The 23,062-nt window shown below is 46.8% G+C and overlaps 2 protein-coding genes across 9 annotated transcripts in view; one reads left to right on the top strand and one right to left on the bottom strand.

The window, feature by feature from the left end:
* G3BP2 (G3BP stress granule assembly factor 2) overlaps positions 1-17,132 on the bottom strand; it is a 28,553-nt gene extending 11,421 nt beyond the window's left edge. For both annotated transcript variants that reach the window (XM_076337493.1, XM_076337494.1), the window contains exons 1-5: positions 16,986-17,132; positions 7,707-7,825; positions 2,678-2,759; positions 1,458-1,631; positions 673-763 (exon numbers count right to left, since the gene is read on the bottom strand). In XM_076337493.1, coding sequence (XP_076193608.1) covers positions 673-763; positions 1,458-1,631; positions 2,678-2,759; positions 7,707-7,801 — 442 coding nt within the window. In that variant the 5' untranslated portion in view covers positions 7,802-7,825; positions 16,986-17,132. The remainder of the gene's footprint in view (positions 1-672; positions 764-1,457; positions 1,632-2,677; positions 2,760-7,706; positions 7,826-16,985) is intronic.
* A 3,632-nt stretch (positions 17,133-20,764) lies between these two features.
* Positions 20,765-23,062, top strand: part of USO1 (USO1 vesicle transport factor) — a 37,714-nt gene continuing 35,416 nt past the window's right edge. For all 7 annotated transcript variants that reach the window (XM_076337492.1, XM_076337489.1, XM_076337491.1 and 4 more), the window contains exons 1-3: positions 20,765-20,862; positions 21,506-21,592; positions 21,712-21,776. In XM_076337492.1, the coding sequence (XP_076193607.1) occupies positions 20,797-20,862; positions 21,506-21,592; positions 21,712-21,776 (218 nt within the window). In that variant the 5' untranslated portion in view covers positions 20,765-20,796. The remainder of the gene's footprint in view (positions 20,863-21,505; positions 21,593-21,711; positions 21,777-23,062) is intronic.

Here is a 23,062-nt window from a genome sequence, read left to right as displayed (position 1 = left end):
GACTGCACTATTAGCTCATAAATCTCAGTGCCTGAAACTAAGAAGATTAATCTCAAATAGAACGATGATTGCCTAAGATGCTTTGTTCCACGGAACCGAGATGAAAAAATTCCAGAAATTATCCAGTGAACACATGTACATACATTCTGGCTGCACTCTGATTTGCTTTGCCTCAGTGAACAGAGGGGAAAAAAACCACCCAGGTCAAGTTCAGCCCCTGAATAGAAATGAATTACTGAATGTGATAATGATATGAAAGTGAACTACGTGTCATATTTGAAAAGGCAATTAGATTTTTTTCTTCAAATCACTTTACCTAAAAATTCGACTGATCAGAGAAATCAAGTCTACCTGATGAAACTAGTGGCAGCAAAAGTACTACTGTTCGTTATTTCCATTCTCTGCCAAGCCTCACCCACCCTGAGCCAGTTCAGCCCTTTGAGGAATAAGGTACTACTATATAACCTTAATTTTACAGAATGTTTTGGACCAGCAGATAGTTCCAGCAACATAACCTATACTCCCTGCCTCCGCCCCCTCCCAAATTACTATGCTCCGTGAGAATGCAATACAGTTTGCGTCCTTCCATCTCCTCTAGACGCTTCTGAAAGCTCTGCATACATGCTAGAGGAACACGAACAAGACAAACTCTGCATGTGCAGTTCTTCTCACCTTCATCAAGTTCTCCTTCTGAATCCCCAAATACTTCATCTTCATATCTGAAGATATCATTATGAACATAGAACTTGTTTGGAACAGAACCCTGCAAAAGAGCAACATGCATTTTTTCGCATATATGGTATATTAGCAGTCAACAACAAGGATGGACTAGAGATACAAGCTTTGGGGTACACACCGACATTTTGGAATAGGATTATTTCACTAAAGTCATTTTCCAAGTGGTACCTCTACTCTAATCAAACAATTGAACGGTAACTTCCACACAACTGAAAAAGGAAGTTTCAAGCAGAAAAAACCCCATTTTTGCTAACTCACAGCAATCATAGGTTCTAGCTAAATGTAAAGTCCCTCAGTCTCATCAAGGAACTTGAATTTTCCCTATTAAATTTGAGCAGTAACTTGTGCAGCATCAACGCATACTCGCATTTGCCAGCAGACTTGAAGAAAGTACAGAACTACACTAGAGACTTGATCTGCAGAGCTGAACATTATTTTCTTTATTTATTTGTGCCAATGGCAGCTCCCAAATGCAAGCTCCAATTTGCTTGGTATTACTGCTCCAATATTTCAAGTCTAAGAAAATAAAACAGCTCAGGACGGGTCCAATACAGCTGTTTCTCTGCACTCACATAACGTGGCACATTTAACGATAGCCTCTGGGCCAAGCTCTAAAAGCCAGATCATATTTTTTGCCCCAATATGACAAACTGTAGCTACAGGTCAGGTTTCCATCATCATCATTACTTGAAGTTAAACACAATCTTACATATACTTACTTCTGGAGCAAGCACAAAAGTCTGCATGAACTTCCTCATCGGCTGCCCATTGTTCGACAGCTCTCCCATTACTTGCACAACTACCCCATCACTCAGAGTAGCATGAGCATCCACATGACGAATCTTGGTGTGGCATTCGCTGAACTGTAATGACATCACTTTCTTGTGTATCTCCTAGAAATAAAGAATTACATTTTAGCTACACTGAGTTTTGTACAGAGCTTTACACCTTTTAAATACCTGAGTCTGAACAAACACAAAAAAGCACCCCACTGAAGCTCAAACAGTAAATACGAAACCAAGAAGTGTCTTTCACTGAGAAGGGTCTACCTGAGCTCATCTAACTTTTATTCTGAAGTTTTCCACCAGGATTCAAGTACTTCTCAGAGTAGTCAAATAGCATACAACTTGCTGTCCAATTTTTCCAACTGTATTACAACATATGACCTATTTTAAGGCTTTCATTTTTTAAAGAGCCTGTGAGAGGGACAGGATTTACCTTGTGTTTAAAGAAAAAAAAACCCACCATCCCCCAAACAAAAAAACCCAACCCTCTACGCACCCACAAAGTACCCAAATGTCACAGGAGGGGGTAACATCTGCACCGCCAAGGTTTTTGTGCTGCCAAATCAGTTTCTGCTGATTAAAGGAGAAGAAACCAAACCTGCCCTGGGCTAAAAGCCATGTTGCTCAAAGATGTGGCTATCACATGAACAGATGCCCCTAGGTGACAGACATTATTCTGATAAAGAGCTACAACCAAAGCGAAAACTTGTGTTTCCTGGACTTACTTCACTTCTTCAAAAGTTATCTTCCACTTTAAGAAAACTCCACTCACAGAAGAATTTGGTAACATACAGAATTCCATGTAACTCACAAAGATCAAAGTCCCCTTCTCAAGGAACCACTTCTAACTGAAATAAGATACATCAATAGCACAAGTCTAACAGGTCCTCTTGATTTTGTTTCCCATCCTAAATAAATTTTCTGCAGCCCAGATGCAAAGCTGATGAATCAAACACAACCCACAGTAAAAGCAGCGACAATCAAACAAAAAAATTCAAGCCAACAAATTCCTATCTGCCTCTGAACAGCAGGCAGTATCACAATACGTTATTTACCAGATAAGAAAGTCAAAGTAATCGGTAAAGAAAAAGACTGGTTTATACAAGTAAGTTCCGAACATAAACAAGGATTACAGGACTGATTTTGATACGCACAGCTTGACCATACACTGCTTCTTGCGGTTTCCCACTGGCATCCAGTCCTCCATGGACATAAGAAGAATTCCTGCCATAAAACCTGCAAGTGAAGAGATGTAAAGGTCATAGCAGTGAAAAAATAAAACCACATCCAACAAGTATTTTAGGCAAAAGTTGTAGAGCTCAATGCATCAGGAATTTTAGCACAAACAGCAATTCAAGATATATTTTCCACTTCCGAGGCTCAAAGAATACAGGAACAAACAAGCTTAATATTCAGTATTCCAGTTTGCCCAAGGTATGTAGCAAGCTCCCAAATCAACCTCAACCTTTCGCTTGCTTCCTTTAAGCAAGGTGGCCGTTTTGGCTTGAAGGTTCCCCAACGTCAAAATCACCTGCCTGTGTTAAAGCCGCGCTACCCAGCCAAGGCGTTAGCCTCGGGAGGAACAACCCGCCTGCCTCTCCTCTGAACACCCCTTCTCTTCAAAGCTTCGGGCAGCAGTGAGGGATTCTGCCTTGGATTCAGACTGCACAGACAATTTGCCTGACCACCCAACCCACTATCCCCATCTATCCTGTCTCTGTGCTATATGTGGCTGTTATTTCACACTTCAGCTTTCTCGGAAGTGACGGCCAAAGAGCTCATTACAAACCTCCAAAGCATTAGAAAAGACCAGATTCCTCTTAGGCACCACAGCTGAACACAAAGCCCCCAGAAGAAATGCTGTCTGAAATCAAGTGTGAAAAAACAGCAAACGAAAGAAGGCCAAACAAAACTGCACCTTACTGCTGCCGCACCAAGGGATAAATTCAGTACTAGATGTAGCCCAAAAGCAGCATTGTCTCTGTGCTTCTTACAGTTAGGCAGTGAATTGCATTAATTGCATCATTGTGTACAATAACTGAATCACCACTTATAGCAGCCTCCACTGTATAACTTTTGACACAAAACTAATATTCCATATTTATGCCACCCAACAAGTAGCAGTTGTGGTTTTGGTCTTGTAAATAGCACAAACCCCCAGACCACTCCAAGAAAAACAAACCCTAAGACCCTTTCTTGACCCAGCTTCTGGATTGGATTTCAAAAGCTTATATTTTTTATATGTAATACACGTACACTTGCTTCCAATATTTTTCTTACATTTCAGAGATCTTTTTGCACTTGCATTCCACTTCCAAATTTCGAGCCTAGAATAGTCTAGGTTTTGGTTTGGATTTTTACTGCCAGCTTATAAAGCACGTGACAGTGCTTAATATTTTCTGTACGTTTAAATTAATAGATCAGACAAAACCATCATATCACACCTTTTTTTATTTAGAAGCATGCTTTGCCTTGGGAGTGATTGCCATGAGGTCTGAATGCTAACACTTGCCCTACTTCTACAAGATACCATTATTATCCACCCTTGTACTGTATGTATGAAATAAAGTTTTCATTAAGTACTTCTATAGACTCACTGTCACACAGATTAGCAAGGACACAGAACATTTCTCTCTAGTTAAACAAGCCAATGCAGAGGGTCGGTGTTAAGATACAGAAATAAACACTCGAACTTCCACATTTGCCATTTCTTGGTTTATCCTGATAAACCTAGAAACTCTTTCCAGTTCTACTTTCCCGAAAATACCAACCCAAGATTTTAACTCCCGTGACTATGTCCAGAAAAAACTCTGGGAAATATTACATTGTTTTCTTTGGTACCAACTGCATAACCACGTTTTTGAGCACGGTCCAGCACTTCCTACCAGCAAGGAAAAACAGAAGTTCAGCTGAAGCAGTGCGCAAGCAGATAGGAAAACATCTTTTCACTCTCTGAATTCCAGAGTAAGCCCTCTGACAGTCAGCATATCTTACTAAGTGCTTTCACAGGGGGTCCCAGAGTTTTAACTTGCTTTTAACGAACTGTTCAAACTCTTTGGTAGGCAGAAAACCTAACAAGTGGGAACTGCAGATCAGGAAAGGAGTAAACGTTAAAGTCCCCAGTTATACGGAATTACAGATTTTCAGTTAAGGGGCCGGTAAAGCCATATAAATTCACCTAAAGTGCAACAGGCATGCAAACTACACAGAGTAACACCCATTTAGCGGGCAAACTGATCTCTGCTTACCCATAACCCCTGGATAAGCTTTGGATAATGACTAGCGACAGGATACTCGGTGCTTTTCTCAAGCTTTTAGTTGGGTAAACCAATAGCTTCAACACTTGCTGACTACGCTCCCTTACTGCTGCAAGGAGCACATCAAGCATCAGGATGCCATGAAAACCAAAATCTTTCTGTGGCAGCGAGCAAGTTGTTGTTCAGACTAACAGCAAAGGAAAGAGGGAAGATAAGACGCCCTCTCAGAAGAGCATCACTCATAAACAAGGTGGGGCCAAAGAACAGAAAGGCAAATGTCCTCCATATCTGAGCCTGACTAGAAAAAGGGAGCTGCCTCCACAGCCCAAAAAAAGGGACAGCAGTGGCAGAGACTAAAACTGGCTAGAAGACATTTCACACAAGCAGCTCAAGAATCAGCTACGATTCAACCAAACCAGATCAAAACCTCTAGGACGCTTCTGTGCAGAGGTATCTAAGAGAAATTTCACAGATGCTATTGTTAGTGACACTGGCGCCACCTTTCAAGTGGACGGAGAATATTCGTGAGCATAGAGTATCACCTGCACCAGGGGAGCTTGCCTCATGAGTGTCTATCCAGCTCCCCCGACCTCAGCAGGGCCATTCCAGGAGACAGTTAATCGACCAGCCATCAACAGCCCCTCCACTTTATAAAAGAAGAAAAATTCTGTAACGTTTTTCGGCTAGAGCCCTTGATGAAAACACAGTTCCTGCAAGAAGGTAAACTCTATGGACAATTCCCTGTTCCCACTCAATGTACCACACACACAGCATAATTTGGAAAGCTGCATTTCGGAGTTGTTTGAGTAAACCTTGAGTTTTAGAGGGGTGGGAGTAATATCTAGTACCTCCTATAAAGCACCAAAGTTGTCTTCAACAGGCTAAATGTCTCCGCAGACACCATTTTTCCTCACACGTACGCTTCTGTCAATTTCATATAACCCCAACCCGGAAAAATCAGTCTACATCCCAAACGTTCCAGGAACACCATAATGCTCCCATAGCATGTGTTAATATTGATGCAACGGAAGTAATGTTGCCATACTAAGGGAAAGCAGGAGGGAAGGCAAACCTGGAATAGCTGGCTGCTCTTCATTGACTGAAGCAGTTACGGAGGAAAAACATACCGATAGCATTTTGCTTCTTAAATCAAAACACTCCCCCCTGCCTCCAAATCCTACCAAGGTTACAGTCACTATCATTACAGGTAAACGCTCTTACCAGCAAAATCAAAGACTACTTTGAACCCCAAGTTTGAGGCATGGGTGATTTACCCCAATATACAGCTTAACTGCCATTGAAAATAAGCGTTACAAAAGGAAAGGCAATCTCATTGTAGAACCAATGTAATTCTCCCTCTACCTTCAGTATTAAGCTGTGAAGCATGGCCTAATCATCCCTTATAAACTCTTCTCTGTCTCTTTGTTTATGCAAACAATTTCCAGGTTTCAGAGCAAAACGACAGCACGCTTCACAAGAAACTTGTCTTACTAACTTGGGCTTTTCTATCACTCAAAAATGACCCTGCTGTTCCGATATCAGGATTTCCATTGCATCATTTGCTCAGAACGTAATTGTTGCCTTGAAAAACTGGTATAGTCACACCCTTTCTAAGTCTCTTAGCAGAATTTCAACTGCCTGACCTTTACAGGCGATGGATAGTTACGGATATCGACACGATGCTAACTGCTGACAGACCTGCCTAAGAGGTGCCTCCCAAGCTAACTCCAAGGCAAGGGGTCCTTTCCCAGGTCACCTGGGGAAAACACCGAGGCATGATACGTACCTAAGGAACGCAGTTCTTGGGTCAGAGAGAGCTGTCAGTTTGTAGATCAGGTATCGATGTGTTACATGGACATACTTGCCCAGTTGTTGATCTGATCTGACTCATTTGTTGAAGTTTTGAGGGCGAGGAAAAATTCTGCAATTGCTAAAAATCCTGCTTTTAACTTCTCTTAGATTACTAAACATAGACTAGGAAAGCCTGGAATACCCTACTCAGACACCTTAAAAACCGATTTAAACGCAGAAAACAACATGGTTCTACAGCGGTTCAATGATTTAAGTAAAAATGATACCATTCATTTTCCCTACCTCAAAGCTACAGATGAAAAGAGGCATTATTCAAAAGACTGAATTCTTAAGCAAGCCATCTGAGAGTTCTAACTAGTGCTGAACCAAACAGTCCAATTTTTCACCATCAACCTTATGTCGAGTTCTGAGACAAGCCCAACCCAAGCAGCGGCTGCTTTTTTTCTTTTTATACACTGGCAAAGCGACTTTCACCTTCATTTATTACAAGTCCATGCTGCTCTAAGTCCAAATGTGGAAATGCAAAATCTTAAGTGACAAGCTGTACATAGCCAATCAAAACCAGAAAAAGAAGGAGGGGGGAAAAAAAAAAAAAGAAGGAAGAAACACATTCAGAGTACCACTTAAATAGTGGACACGGGTAAAAAAAAAACTACTGTATTTTCCACCTACCTTGTCCAGGCCGTGACATTTATACTTAAATCTCCAATCATAATCTGAATAAAAATTTCTCAGAGGCAATGCAAAATATGGCATCCTGAAATAATTAGCACGCTTGTCTTCAGTACTAAATGCAAGTGCTTTCTCTGTCATTTCCTTTCCTTTTCTTTTCTGTCTTTTTAGAAAAGTATTTCTGGAATACATCCACATTACCATTTTATCAGCTCACTTTTCCATACAGGAAATACCTTGCTAACATGCCATACATCCGTACGATCAGACTCGGTTCTAGAGCCTAAGGAGTTTTCAGTAAGACAAAACAGTTTTCCAAGAGCCCAAAAGTCAGCCAGGCCCATTTTCTCCCATACTCAGAAATTAATGTTGATCTGATTTATAATGAACAGTACACACTTTTGTTCAAAAACATTAGTCACTTTGTGTGTGAAAGCGTTACCTGTGCAAGAAGTCAGGAGCTTTATTTAGCAGAGTGTAGTACTGTCTCACGAACTCCCGCCCTACGAGCAGGGGACTTGGCTTCTCCATCACCATTTCTTTGGTACACAGTGTCAAATGCTGTAATTAAAAATATTCACGTTAGTTTGAAGACAGCCCTGTATCTCACAAGTTCCCCATAAAAGGATGAGCATAATGATATTAGAATTGAAACAATTATGTGAACAGGAACTTAATTCACACAGAACTACTCCACCAATTCAGGTCACCCTCCTGCACCTCCTTTGAGTAAATAAAAGGATTTCAGTCAATTCATGTGTTACTGTGACAAAGAGGGAACAGTGGAAACAAAGTCCCTTACAGAACAGGTGCTTTTAAAAAAAACAAACCCACCCGACCAAGCAAACAAAAACCCAGTTAAAAATGTCTAGCACCGTTTATTTAACCCTTTGGTAATAAACTGATGAACAATTAAAAATCCAAGTTCAACAGCACTGCAAAACTAACAGGAATATACTTTCTTAAGTCAGCCGGTAACATTCCTTTATCTCAAAGCACATCTGCTTCAAAATGCTACTGTCATATCTGTAACACGAAGATGGTAGCACCAATATTCTGAAATAATTATGTGGGCTGGATTCATATTCCCTGAAGACTGGGAAGGGAAACCTTTATGCCTCAGAGATCACCAAAGCCTTAGGTACTACTTGTCCGAGCTAGCTGCATTTCACATTTGTCAGAATAATTTAGGTTGGAAAGGACTTCTGGGGGTCACCTGGTTCAACCCTGGGCGCAAAGCATGACCAGTTTCTAACATGTTGCTCATTAAAACAAGTTCTGAATAAGGTTATTTGCTAACATGTAAACAGAAATTCCATTTGCAATTTGTGCCTCTCGGCTGTCATTTTAACATGGCGCACCTTGGAGAAGTATGGATCCACACCCTCCCACCAGGTAGTTGAAGGCAGCAATAACATCTCATCCCCCCACTCCGGTCCTCTGTTCTCCAGGCTGAACAAGCTCAGCCCTCTCCAAGTCTCCTCTCTCTGGGTGCGCCAATCCTCTAACAATCCTGGTGATCCTACACCAGACCCATTCCAGCATGTTCGTTTCTTTCCTGTACTGAGGAGTTACAGCTGGGAGCAATACTCTGGGTGTCACAAGAGTCCAAATAGAAAGGAAGAATCACTTCTGCTCACTATACTCCTGCTTAGGCAGCCCAGAACGCAACCGCCCTTCATCACTGCAAAGGTACGCTGCTGACTCAAGTTCAACTTTTCTGCCAGGACACCAAGGTCCATTTGTGCAAAGCTGCTTCGTATCCAGTCGTTTCCCAGCCTTTACTTTTGCATGCAGATTTTCCATGCACACGCAGAACTTGGTAATTTGCCTTTGTTGAACTTTGTGATGTTCCTGTCAGCCCATTTCTCCAGCCTATCCCTCCAGAAACTTGCTGCAGATCGCTTCAGCCCATCATCCAGGTCATGAGAAAGGCGTTAAACAGCATTAAACAGCATCAGCCCCAGCATTGCCCCCAGAGAAACTTCGCAAACGGCCAGCTACCGGTTGGACTTTGTATCGCTCACCACAACCTTTTGATGCTGGCTGTCCAGACAGTTTCCCACCCACCTCATAGGCTATCTGTTCAGTTTGGCTCCCAGGATAGTACAGAAAACCAAGCAAGGCCTTACTGAAATCAAGGTAAACCACATCTATTGCACTTTCCTCATCCACTGAGCCATCGGTGCCATCGCAGAAGGCAAGCTAGTTTGTCAGTTATAACTTGCCCTTGCTAAATCCACGCGGGCTGTTCCAAACGCCTTCTTGTCCTTCATGGATCTGAACACAACTCCCAGCAGGACTTGCTTTACAAGCCTTCCCAGGGATCAAGGAGAAGTCGGCCAACCTATAATTCCCCCAAGTCCCCCTGCCTCGAACGGTTCTTAGTTTTACTTGCTATGCTCCTACCCATCCATACTGTCTTGCAGATCATCCATGTCATAAAATGACCTTCAGCACTCTGGAAATCTTTCTGATGGCTTGCCAGCACCCGACACGTTGCTTTTTCCAGCTCATGTCAGGAATGCTGAACTCACTCATGAATACCAGCGTCTGCAATCATGAGATTCCCTCCAGTTCTCTAAAGAAAACTTAATCTACTTTCTCTCTCAAAAAACAAATTTGTAGGCAAGGCAGCAGGCAAAGAAGACCAAGTCAAAAACCCAAGTTTCCAACTTGGGAGATAATCCCAAAATAAGATTTTTGTTTTCTTACCAAAATAACCTCGACCCATCAATCCAAGCCAAGGGCCAATACGAAGGGCTGTTTGCAAACAGCTGGACAGGACGTAAAGCATATGAGGTGAAATTGAGAGATTAACCTCAGCTCAAGAAGGACCTGTAGTAAAGGTAAAACGTTCACAGGAACGGTGCCACAAACATGTCAGATCCTGCATCAAAATGGAATTCTGAAGAAAAAAGCCCAAGTACTTAACTCAAATAGTTCGTACTTAACAGACCATCAAAATACTCTCAACCCAGCAATCCAAGCCGCAAGACAAGACCAAGAACTGCTCCCAAATACAGTTAGCCAAGAATCACACTTGAAGCAACCGTCTCAAAAACTTGTAGGCAAGGCAGCAGGCAAAGTCCGAAATACAATTTTTGAACTTGGAGATAAGAAATCAGAAAACTTATTTTAGGATTATCCAAAATTTTTATTATAATATTCCAAGACTCTGAAACACAGTATTAGTTGTGACTCACGGGAAGCCCCGGGGAAGTCATTTTGATAATCAGATGCAAACCCAAATGTCAAGAATACTAAGGGACATCAAAGGCTTGAGCCCTGTGCATGTTCAAAGTGGGAATTTCCAAAGAAACAAAATCTGAGCAATTTGGGGATCTTCCTAACATGACACATACTACAGCAATGGCACGCACGTGGGAATTTTACTTAGAAACCAACCTTAACAGAACAAGGACCTCAGTTTCTATAGGTGAGACTATTCTTTTTTTTGCTCCCCTGCTCCACAAGCAGATGATGAACACAAAATTGGTGATACAATGTTCACCACAAGCGCTTGTGAGAATACACAAGGACGGAGCTTCGTCACTTTTTTTTTTTTTTTCAAAAACCTATTAAAAAGCAGATCATAGCCAGCACACATTCTTATGAATATAGCAATAAGCAAAGTACATATGTTAACAAATTGCTGGCATACCACAAGGAACACTGAAAATGCCTCTGGGTACAAAACATAATAATCTGTGACAAGTCATTACACTACATCAGATCTGTATCACACTAGATCTTTTCTTCACTAGAAGCTGTGCTATTTCAGGAAAGGCCGGCAAAACCCTTCAGAAAATCTGAGAAAGGCAAGTATGCAATGATCACACACAGCCAATTCTTCCCTAACAACTTGAGACAGAAGCTGGTTTACATGCTCAAAGGGACGAGTGCCATCCACCTCTGTCCATATTTCAAGTGACAGCACTATTGATTTACATCACAGAATCACAGTATTTTACCGGATGTCTCAGTACAATTCTTCACCTGTCTCAGTACTATTTCCTTTCATTTTCTCTTTAGAGATCGCAATAGGGGTAGCAGAGGCTTAATGAACTGTTCAGGTCTCCAAGTCATTAAAAGGCAGTAAAATAAAAATGCAGGTACTCCTTGCTATCAACATGGGTGCCATGAAACCAGGTTTTAAAAAGATTAAAGTCTCCACGTGTCTCAATTAGTATAGCACCTCCTTAAAGTCAAGGACCTGAGCCTTAGCAGGCCCAAGGGGTTTGGAGGTAAAGGCACCGGTGAAATTTAAGCCAAAACCCAAGGCATTGGCATCAACAATTTAAATAGTCCAAACTTACAAAGAACGGTAACCCCGTGTTTTACCAGGCACTAACGGAAGCCCCATAGATACACATAATCTATAAAAGCTATTTTTCCAGTTTTCATCGGTACGTACTCAAGAGTTAAGGAGTAACAGCTAAGAAAGAAGGATCTGAGCGCTCTTCTCACTTCAATAAAATGAGCCGCATTCTTAGATCAGCATGAGCAGCCATTGGGAAAGTGTCTTAATGAGAACTTACTGCTCGAGGCACTCGTGAGCGTAATAGCTAGAAACAAAATACTGAAACTGAGATGGCAAACACCAGAAATCAAATAAATTTCTCTGCTACTTTCTTTACAGTGCAACTGTATTGTTAAAGAACCCCCCTCCATCATGCACACCGATAAAAGCCATAAGCTACACAGACAGGGTAACACGAACACCCATGCAATTGCTGCTCGTCCACAGGTAATCCTGCCTACATCAAGCTGACATAACGATTAATTGATGAGATTTAACTTCCACCCTACTCAGTACCTCCGATTCCTGTGCTACCAGGAAGGCACACTGGATTTGCAGTGCATTCTTGAATCAAGGAGAACCGGCAGCCACGCAATGTATTTCGTAATAGACTCACAAGCTGGAGGACTAAACGAAAAGTGGAATCTCTTTCTTCTCCAGACAAGGCTCAGAGGTAAGGGACCCAGAGGCACCCACCCGAGGGACCGGACTCCAAAACTGAAGGAACATGCACACGCGCCAGTGCAATGCTTCTTGCAACTTCAGTTGGCTTGACTCAAGTTCGTAACAACTTAACAACAACTTAAGCCTCCAGGCGGGACTGGATAAGCTTGTCACCATTACCTCAAACAACCAAGTTCCTATCTTGAGTTATTTCCATGGTCACTTCTTTCAAGAAAACAAAAACAATGCGAGAGTTAGCACAGAAAGGAATTATTTGTTATTTGCATGCAAAGATAAGCAAATGAAAAAAACAGAAAGGATATTTTCCTAAGAAGAGCAACACCAAGTGCAACTGCGGGGTAGTGCTGAAATAAATAGTAACGTTAATGTAACTTTGTGACAACATCCCAGCTACATTCTGTCAGATTCTGCTACAAGATTATTACCGACTGCCCTCAGCTCTGCAAAAAACGTCTTTTAATGGCCAGGGACAACGAATGCCAGCCGTGACAAATAAAGCAAGAAGTTAGCCTTTGCAACGAGATGAAAGTGTTGAGGGCTAAAAGGATGAGATATAGCTCACGTTAGGACAATTGTGCTGAAGTACTTGGGAACCAACTGCTACAATAATTTCTCACGTCCACACTGAATTAATAGCGTGCAAATTCATTCAGCCTGTAATCATCTTTATACATAAAACTTTATTTATTAAACTGTGTTTGTCACTTCTTCAACTAAATAAAAAAACCCAAAACTATCACCCATCAGTTTGCACAGGAGGGCAGCAGCAATTTGTTTCTGAAAAAGTACTGAAGGCCACTACACGTTGAGTACTCAAACTGTTCACTGGCATGCCTCTAGCTCAACAAGCAGCTCTCACATTAGAGAAGCCTTTTTTTCCTAAAATATTTGTAAGCTTTCTCATTATTATTTCCCTTATCCTGTAGGAAAAAGAAGTGTGACTAGCCATCTGTGGCAAGGCATTATGTTACCTGAGGTGATGACTGAGCTGCACAATGGTGGCAGCTACACAAATTTAGGTATCTAGAGAATCAACTTTGGCACACTGTCTTTGGTTGTGCCAAAAGAGGTAGTTCAAGGCCACCTCCATCCTGTTTCAAGACAGACCAACAACAGTGACACTGCCTGGATGCTTCACCAATTCTACTTAAAAAAAAAAAAAGAAAAAAGAAAAAAGTTGAAAGTGAGCTCAAGAAAGTGTCATCTGAACTTGAAGGTAACCTCCAAGACAAACTTTTAAGGTTTGGGAGGGAGATGCAGGCCTCACCATTTGTGTTACTAAAAAAGCATGAGCAAATAAAATATTCTGTTTTCTTGACAAGCAAATTTCATCCTCTGAACAATTCTTCCATAGAACAATTCTTCCATGACTAAAGGCACACGGATATCAAGCTATAGTTTTGCATAAATCTGCAACAGCGTGGCTTGCTCTTAAATCCACAAGTCTGCAACTCATGTCCAAGTCGCTGATCAGATTTGAATATACCACTTAAACTGAAAATAAAATTGGGCAAAATGCTCTTACAAATCAGAAAGATGCTCCACACACAGCAAGCACACAAAGCAAAGCCACGAGGGACACCGTACCGCTTCCCACACCACAGGAGCCTAGGGAAGGGGAGGGCAGCTTTCACAATCTTGGACAGGTTTCTCCTAAATCCAGGTTATCACTTTTAAACTGCATTTCCTACTGTCGACAAACAAATAAGGCCTTAAAGAGCACGCCTGCTACCGCGATCCATAAGCGTGACTCTGAGATCCCACTACTGCAACACATGGTGTGAACAGCCACACCTTCAATAAAGCTAAAAAAGTGAACGGCAACTGACAGTCCAGCTGGCACAAGCCAGGGCACCTGTAATACACCCCTGCAAAGGCTGGCGGGCACTCTGTGGGAAAGTAAAATAAGCATCGGCTGAAATGAAAAAATACTGAAAGAGCAATCGAAAGTCCCAAACCACCCAGTTCAGTACTGAAACCACCTTCTCTCTTCCATGCTCTGCGAGGTAAGCACTCGGATCATCCTCCATCTGCAGTAAGGGCCAGCAAACCTGTATAATCTACCAGAATCCCTTTGCTTTATGATCTCCTTTACCTAATCCGCTACAATCTGAATTGGCTGAGCCCCAAGGCACAGCATGCAGTTCTTTCAAATCAAGCTGTCCTGCGGGGTTGGGTTTTTGGTTTTTTTTTTTTTGAGAGATGCTTAATAGCACCCTGTGTTTTACGGCATGCCTACTATAGGGGACCATCTTCTGGGCAGTTAAGCTGCACCATCCAAAAGAGATAACACCCACCCAAATAGCAATAACAATAGCGAGCGTAACCAATGGCACCACCCATTCTGGGGAAGCCACTGCATCTCTCTGTCATCATCCAATACCAGGTTCAGTGCCTTTCTTCTGGTATCTCATCAGATATACCTATTAGTCTGACATATTAATCTTTTCGCATGTTCCTTGAGTTGCAACGCAGTTCTTCATTTGTCAAATATTCTCAAAAGAAATGACATCCAGTGTCACAACTGCTACAGTAAGAAGGAAGACTCAGATTCAACACTGTGCGTTAAGATACCGTGTTTCCTCAGTGTACTTTCAGCACTGTAAAATAATCTTTAAGTGTGACAGTAGATGTATAATTTGAAACCTCAGTTCCATAAAGGAAAACATTTCATTTGTAAGGAAACCGGCGGATAAGTAGACGGGATGGTCAGCTCATTCTGGTTTCTCTTCAGTTTAAACTAGGTATCACAGAAAACATTTTATTCTGCTAATGAAAAAATCATATGATACAGATCATAATTCCACATGGCGAGCCCACATCTGCCAGTTAGAACACTACAAGAACATTTCAAATGGTAAACCAAGATTATGTCTCTTACACCCAAGCTACCAGAGTCCACAACAAGAAGGAATCCCTAAGAATGAAAAGGCTTTCCTAGGGCAGGTATGGCCCTGTAGGCATACTCACAGTCACAATGAACACAGAAACCAGGACAGTCGTTAATGATAAGTTAACTCCAGAAGCTAAAGCAATACCAGTTTGTCAGTAACAACACCTTCTCGGCTCAGAATGCAAGTTGACAAACCCTATACCCACTCGCAGTGCTATGGTAATACGCCTATACTACCTTCAGGAACTTGGGTATGCATAGCAGTGCTTGCTCCATATTACTTCACGTGAAGTCTGCCACACGGCACTGAGTAGGACAGCACGGCCTGCGCCGCAGAGTAACCATTTCTTGTAAGTTGGTCACTGATCTTCATTCTGCTACTACTCCCTAACTAAAAGTGTCCATAAGAGAAATTAAAAGAAAAAAACTGAGATGTCTGAGACAGCAGAGTGTGCTTTATACAGAAAACAAACGCTTACTAAGAGAGGATATCTCTCCCCTCATACTCCTCCACCCCATTACAGGCCAAAGAATACTGTGCTGGCTTTAAACACACAGGTTGCATATAAGCACTCTACCTGCACAAGAACTGAGCAAGGAACAAAATAACTCACCCTATTTCTCAACAGTTAAAAAAAAAAATACCTTGGGTATCTTTGTACTTCTTTCTGTAGCAAAGCAGAACGCTTGCACGCTGAACTCGAAATGTCTAGAACATATAGAGGGTTTGGGCATTGCCAAACCCACATGGAACACCACAATAACAAAACCTACGACTGACTAAGTCTTTCTGGTTGAAATCAAACAATAACCTCATATTCTCTCATTCTCTACTGCGCTGGTTCTTTCATATAGTGGTGCTCGGCACGAAGCTCAAGATCCAGGGTCACCCAACTAACCAAGGGATTTAACAGCTTTGTCGTGGGGATGCTCCTGCGCACCCACACTGGAACTGCAATGACCTCTACTTTAGCCCTCCGAGGTTAAGGGGAGCAAGAGCCCGAGAACCCACCAAGCTCAGCTCAGAAGACAAATGAGAGAAGCTCAGAGAAGATCTCCTCAAGGCATCCAGATCTGCAGAATAAAAGGTGCTCGCAACAACTTCAGCCATATTACGTGTGAAAACAGAGAAGCTCAGGTTGCGACTGCGGAACGAGGAAGCGGAGAAAGGCGAGGTCCGCAGAGCTAGGAGAGATCTGACAGCCAGTGATGCCATCGCAGTACCAATCGTAAGAGAAAAGGAGGGCTCGCTGCGCCGAGGACGGGAAGCCAAGGTTGCTTCCACGCTACAAACGAGGCTGAGGAAGCGGCATCCTGCACGAGTCCCGGTACCTCTAGAGGCCCCTGGAAGGCAACGCGTGAGGCAAGCCGGGGGAAAGGCGAGCGCAGGGCCGAACGCCGCAGCAAGCACCAAGTAACGCAGGGCTCGGGGCGTTACGCCTGGAAGCGGCGGGCGAGGGGGCGCTTTTCCCCCGGCCTCCCCCCGCCGCCCGCGGCGAGGCGGAAGAGCGATCGCCGGCAGGCGACACGCCGCCAAGGTGACGGCGAACAAAAGCCACCGCCCCCCGCCACCCCCCCCTCCCCCGCCGCGCCCCGGCCCGGCCCCGCCGCCCCCGCGCCGCACCGGGCGAGGAGCCGGGCCGGGAGCCAGCAGCCGGGCCCGGCCGCGCCGCGCCGAGGCGGGGCGGGCGGCGAAGGGCAAAGCCGGGCCCCGGGGCGCTGCCGCCCGGCGCGCGCCGCTCCCCTCAGCCCCGCGCGCGCCACGACCGTTAAACGGCCGCCTCCCCCCCCCCCCCCGCCCTCACCGCGGCAGGGCCTACCCCCGATCCCCCGCCGCTCACCTAGGGAAAAAGTCTCGTTGCGCGGGGCCGGGGCACGTCCCCCCCAGGACCTGCTCGGTGTCGGGCGCGGCGAGCGTGTCCCTCGGCGTGTCCCGCAGCGAGGGCAGGACGGGGCGACCGGGGCGCGGCGGCGGCGGCGATGTCACGGCCGGGCGGGGGAGGGGCGGCCGGGGCTCCCGTGCGCGCGTGCCTGTGCGTGCGTGCGCGCCTGCGCGGAAAGAGGGCGCGGGAGGGGCCGGGAAGGGAGGGGCGGGGAGGCGAGGGGGCGGGCGGGCGCGCCTGCGCCGCCCGTATTGCCTGCGCGCTGCGCGCGCGGGGCGGGGCGGGGCTCCCTCCCGGCGCTCTCCGCCAATCCCCGCCGCCCTTCCGCAGTGATGTCTGCCGGAGCGCACGCTTCCCGCCGCGCGGCCGTGGGGCGGGGCCAACGGCTCTCAGCCGGCGCCAGGCGGCCGTTAGCGGGCGCCGGGCGGGGCGGCCGCCCCGGCCCTGCGTGGCCCTGGGGGAGGTGGCCGCGGGCGGGAGCCAAGGGCGCCCGCCAGCGGGCGCGGGCTGGGAGGCCGGCGGTGCCGGTGGGTGCGCGCTGCCGCTCTCTTCGCTCCCCGCGGCTCCGCAGCCCCACCGCTTGCGCTAGTTAATCCTCGGTTAACTAGTCCCGTTCCGCGTTCGGTACCGCCGAAGGCATGTTCGTGTGGCCGGTTCTCGCCGCGCCGCCAGCCGCGGCGCGGTCCGGGCGGGGGCGTCGGCCGCGGTAGCGCGGGCGGGCGCTGGCGCAGCGCGCGGGCTCGCTGGAAGAGCGTTACCCCGGTTTTACCCGGGGAGCTTCGCTCCTTGCGCCTCGCTAGCTCGGCTCCTTCCGAACGGGAGCGGCGCTTTGCTTCTGACGGGGCTCGCCAGCGACCCGGGAAGTGAGGGGAGTAATCAGCCTTGGCTTAAAACGGGTATCGCCGCGCAGAGCTTTCCCCCGTACGTAACTCCATTAGAAGTTCAGAGCTCCTCGCTGAAACAGAGGGAGTTTTCTGGGTGATGCTGAGATGTAAAATAATGATTGCGGGTCAGGTATCAAGTGATTCCTTCCCGATGTGGCACAAGCAGGACCTTGGGGGTCTATCACGTCTCCGAACCCCATGTTAGAGAGGGCTCTGGCCTGCCCCATTGACTCGTAAAAAAATTGGGCTGTTGTCGTGTGGATGCCTTTAGCAGTCAGGTCATATCAAATGTCCTTCTCCGAAGCGAATTGCTTTCCCTGACGCTGTATACGTAAGGACGGAAAGCTTTGAAATAAAGAACTCTGTGTTTTGCAGCACCACCCGTTTTTGGTTGGTGTGGTTCTTTTTCCTTGGTGAGGGCCAGTATCTCCTTATGCCCAACTCGAGCGTTCCTGATGAGTCCTGGTGCGTGTCTGCCACTGGCCCAGGAAGGTAAGTACCTTGAACCATCCCCGTGGGGGAAGGTGGGGATCCTTTCTTAACCTTTAATGGTATCCAAAGCCCTTTTACTTAGGAGAAGTACCTTCCCCCCTCTTAAAAAAAATCCTGTTTCTCTGCTAGTGGGCGATGAAGTGTAAGAAAGCATCCCAGGAATTTACAGGCTGGGACAGTTGTGAGTGAGCTGGCTCCAGCTCCATTTTGTTGAGCTGACTTGCTGCTGGGAAGGGGAGGTGGGTGAACAGTGTCAGGGATGCAGAGCCTCTCCAGGTCAGCCTCTCGCGCCCGGCTACAACCTGCTGCGCTGCCTTGAGGGGAGGACGGAGCGAAGCCAGCGTTAGGTGTGCGCTGTGTCTGCAGGCTGGCGTTGTCCTGCCGTCGCTCAGGGAACTGCTGAGATGGCCGTGTTTGCTGTAAAGCACTTGGTTATTTGGCGAGTAAACCTCACTGAATTTTTTCTTGCTGCCTAGCCAGGTAGAAATCCTCTGCTCCCCATACCAGGTGGTGTTTGTGCAGGGGAAAAACAGGGTCAGTGGAAAAAGGAAAACCATGGCCAGCCATGAGGCTTCGGTAGGTTCCTAGTGGCGCAGCAGAGCGCTCAGGGTGTTGGGTTTCAGAGGAAGTTTGGGTTTTCTTGCCCGTTATGGAAGATGGTGGTGGGGAAAAGGCAGTTGCTTGGAAAAGGTGTTTCCCTCAAAGAGGGGGAATGCAGGGCAGGTGAGAGGTGAATTGCAGGTGTGTGTGAAGTATTGCAGAGATGAGATGTGAGGGCTCTGCATCTTCTTTTTATTAGGTTGAGGGGTTTGCTGTATCTCCTGAAGGACTGGAGGTGAGTTTTTGATGTTACAAGAAATGCAGTTAGAAATGAAGAAAACTGCTTGAGAAGAGCCTGTTTTGTAACAGCTGCTGCGATACCTCATCTTTTTAGACAAATGCATTGCTTTTTGGTGTCTGCCTTTGGATGGGTGAGGAAGCTATTAGTTTTAGAATATGGAAAGAGTAAATGGTTAGTTTCAATTACATGTTTTAATTCAGAATGTTGATTTCTTTCTTTAATTGATGGGGAAAATAAAATCCCCAAAGCTCTTAATTTAATTTGTGATGTGGGAAGGGTTTTCTCCCTGAAATGAAATTATTTTAGTCCCAAGTAAGATTGTCACTTCTTCTCTGTGTTAATTTGCTATTGTTCCTATAAAATTTCCTGTAATTTGATATGCAGAAAAAACAAAATACTGCCAAACAAAAAATCCTATGGGTAAACCATCGGGAGGGCTGCGGCAGGGTGGGAGCTGATGTTGGGCTGCAGTGCCTGAAGTGTTTGGCGTGTGGAGTGCTGGTTCTTGGCTGTTGTTCCTCAGCAGGAATACAGAAAGCGCCGCAGTAGCACCCAGTGAGGGGAAATTCAGCATCTGAAAGAAATTTAACTACTTTGTGTTCTTCTCTTAGACTGAACTATCGTTGGGATCTGGCCAAGCTCCTGTTTCTCACCGAGTCGATTCTGTTCCAAAAATGTAATACAGCAATTTTCTTCTTCGAGTTAGGAGTTTGTACCACGTTTTCCTTCCCCGTTATAAGCAAACACAATTTCTGCATTCCAAGCCTGAGGGCTTGTCTTGGGGTTGCTCTGGACACGCAGACCCCTGAGCTGCCAGGGGCCAACTGGGTTACAGGGGTGCGCTGGGTTCGGTTTTTAGGCAGGTTAACGCCCCCAGCCCCTGCAGATCTGTTGCTCGTTCTGAGCAAATATGTAACAAAACCTTCTGCTAACCGATGTGGTGTGCGGCGTTTCTTTTTTCCTAGAGAAAAACGCAGGCAGAAAGGTGAGTAGCAAACGGTCACGGCAAGCGGCGTTATCAGCCGGGGTGAGCCTGGGAGCGAAGGCTGAGCTTCCTCCTGGTGTTCTACCGTGTGTAAGAAGCTTAACGAGGCTGATAGCGATGGGGGGGGTGGGTTTGGCTCCGTTAATTCTGGGTGGGAGGTAATGCAGCAGCCGACCTGCAGGCAGGGTGACGGAGGTGTGCGCCGCTGCGGGGGGACGCGGGGCCGACACCGACGAAGCAGTTGGCAGAAGGAGGAGCGCCTCGTCCCCGGTCGGCGCGGCGGGTGCTGCTCGGGGGGAGCGCGGGACGGCCCGACGGCGGGGCCGGCCGCGCCGGCGGGTATCGGCGGGGCCGGGCCGGCCGGGCCCCGCGCACCGACCGCCGGCCCCGGGCGGGGGGCGGGACTCCCGCCCAGCCCCGCCCCCCGACCGCCCGCCGGCGGCCACGTCGGCGCCACGTCGCGGCGCAGGCGCGGCGGCCGCTTCCGTCGCGGGGGCGGCGGCGGGTCCGGGAGCGGGGTCCGGGGGCGCGGGGCGAGCTCTGCTGGCCGCGCCGAGCCGAGCCGCCATGAACTTCTTGCGGGGCGTCATGGGCGGCCCCAGCGCCGGGCCGCAGCCCTCCGGCGCCGAGACGGTGAGCGGGACGGGCCGCGGTTCGGCGGGGCCTAGGCGCTGCCGGGTGGCCGTCGGGGTGGGGGGGGAACGAGGGCGCGCCGGGAGCCGGCGGCGGCGGGGCGCCGGCCGGGCCGCTGCCGGCGGCTTGTTTTCGGCGCGGGCGCTGCCGGGGCCGCTCCCCGCAGGGCACCCCGAGGTGCCGGCCGGCGCCTCTCGAGCGGCGGCTGTGAGGGTCCCTGCCGCCGCCCCCGGCGCCGGGCGCTGACAGCTCGTCCCGCCCGTTTGGAGGCGCGCCGGGCTGGCCTGGTGCCTTGCGGGGCTTGCGCGGGGGTAGGCAGCGTCCTTCCCTCTCGGTTCTGGGTCTGAACCCGCGGCCGGCCGGGACAGCTCCCGGCTGGGGCCGGTCCGGGAAGCCTTGCTAAGTTTCTTGCGCCTTTCCCGAGCGTGCCTGGGTTGCTCTAACAGATCGGGGTTTGTTCAGGTGGTCCGAACGCACAGCGCCTTATTCTACCCGGAGAAATGAAGTGATCGTTTGAGTGTGGGGAATTGGGAGCTCTCCCATGCGATTAGTGAAATTGGGCTGTATTTTGCGGAGCGTTTTGGAATCTGTTACATAGTCGTGGCACGCTGTCTTTTATCACGCGTCTCTTGTACATTTCCAGATTCAGAAGCTGTGTGACCGAGTAGCTTCTTCCACTTTACTGGATGACCGGAGGGATGCTGTACGTGCTCTTAAATCGTTATCCAAGGCAAGTACTGAAGTTCCTGAAGAGCCGCGTGGGCTTTTAGTAGTTTTGTGATGTATAGCTTAGAAAGCTCTGTTTGGACTTTGGGCTAGACCATTAACCATTCATTTTTTTCCAAACAGAAATACCGGTTGGAGGTAGGCATACAGGCTATGGAACACCTCATCCACGTTCTTCAGACAGACCGGTAAGCATGTGGCTGGCTTCTGGCAGCCACCTCCAGCTGATAACCCGACCCTTCTCTGCTACTGACACAGACAAATACAGGCTTGGTTTTGTGTACCAGTAAAGCTAGGAGGGGAGCTGGGTTTCTAACAACTCTTCTCTCACGGTGGCTTTTTATGATGACCAACTTAATCAGAGCATATTCAGAGGCGAAAAGAACAGAATGCCAGGAACTTGGATGAGGGACAGAAAGACCAGTTTTAGAGTAAAGATGGTACCGAAGTACATCTTGATGCTTCTCAGTGGTCAGTTTCCACTACCGTGGAAAGGTACGTCCGAAATTATGATGTTAATTATATACAGTATTTGAAATAACCCAAATCAACCTGTTCTTGGGCAAAAGATGAACTAGAGAGAATTAAGAGGAAATGAATGAAGTCAGCAAATGTGTGTTTTCTCAGATGGGTGTCATCAAATGAATTGGTAGAATAATTCTGTCATGGGGAGTAATGCAGGCATTTATATTGAAGGGTTCAAGTAAATAGGAGAGCTGGACTCCCTGGCTGCTGTTAAGACAGATGACACTAGTCTAAATAATTTATGTGCGCTAGGATGTAATATTTATGCAATCCAGCATTTAAAATATCTTTGCTATCCATCTATTTCTGCAATTGATCGCATTGCTGTACTTGATGGTACCCACGTGTTATAACTTGGAACCTGTTTGCAGTGCTCTGATTTAAGCTTCAAATAGTGCAGCCTTGGTGCTTAGGTAGGCAAGTGTATTGTGATAGTCCTTCAGTCTGGATTTGAACATAAAGCTAGTAAACATATATCTATAAAAAACCCCACTCATAAGGGTATATGTGGATTACTTGCATGCGCGTACATGGGAAGCATCTTCTAACGTCAAGACAAACGAGAATTAGGAAAGCAGCAGTTCAGCGTCTGGAAGGAGGCATTATTTCCATTCCGTTGGCTGGGTAGTTAAAAATGTATAAACTGGTACGATGCAAACAGTAAAAGGGAAGGTTATAGGAGTAACTGTTACTGACACGAAGGGGAAGCCCTTTAAAAAATTAGGTCAAGGAGCCTGCTTTCATCCACTTATCTGCTCTTGAGGCCAGATTTGAACTTTGAGAAGGGAGGCGGGGCTCTACTCATCGCCCTTCCTTTGAGATACTAACCTGAACCCTTCAGGGAAGGAACTTGAGAGCTATTCTGTGTTTTTTGGGCTCCAGTTGTCCCTTTGGAATTTGTGTGTGCTGGGACTCTGTGCAGATGTCTTGTGTGACTCAGGCTGCAGTT

Source organism: Aptenodytes patagonicus, chromosome 4, assembly GCF_965638725.1.
Source record: "Aptenodytes patagonicus chromosome 4, bAptPat1.pri.cur, whole genome shotgun sequence".
NCBI lineage: Eukaryota > Metazoa > Chordata > Aves > Sphenisciformes > Spheniscidae > Aptenodytes > Aptenodytes patagonicus.
This window is presented reverse-complemented; position numbering and strand designations above follow the sequence as displayed.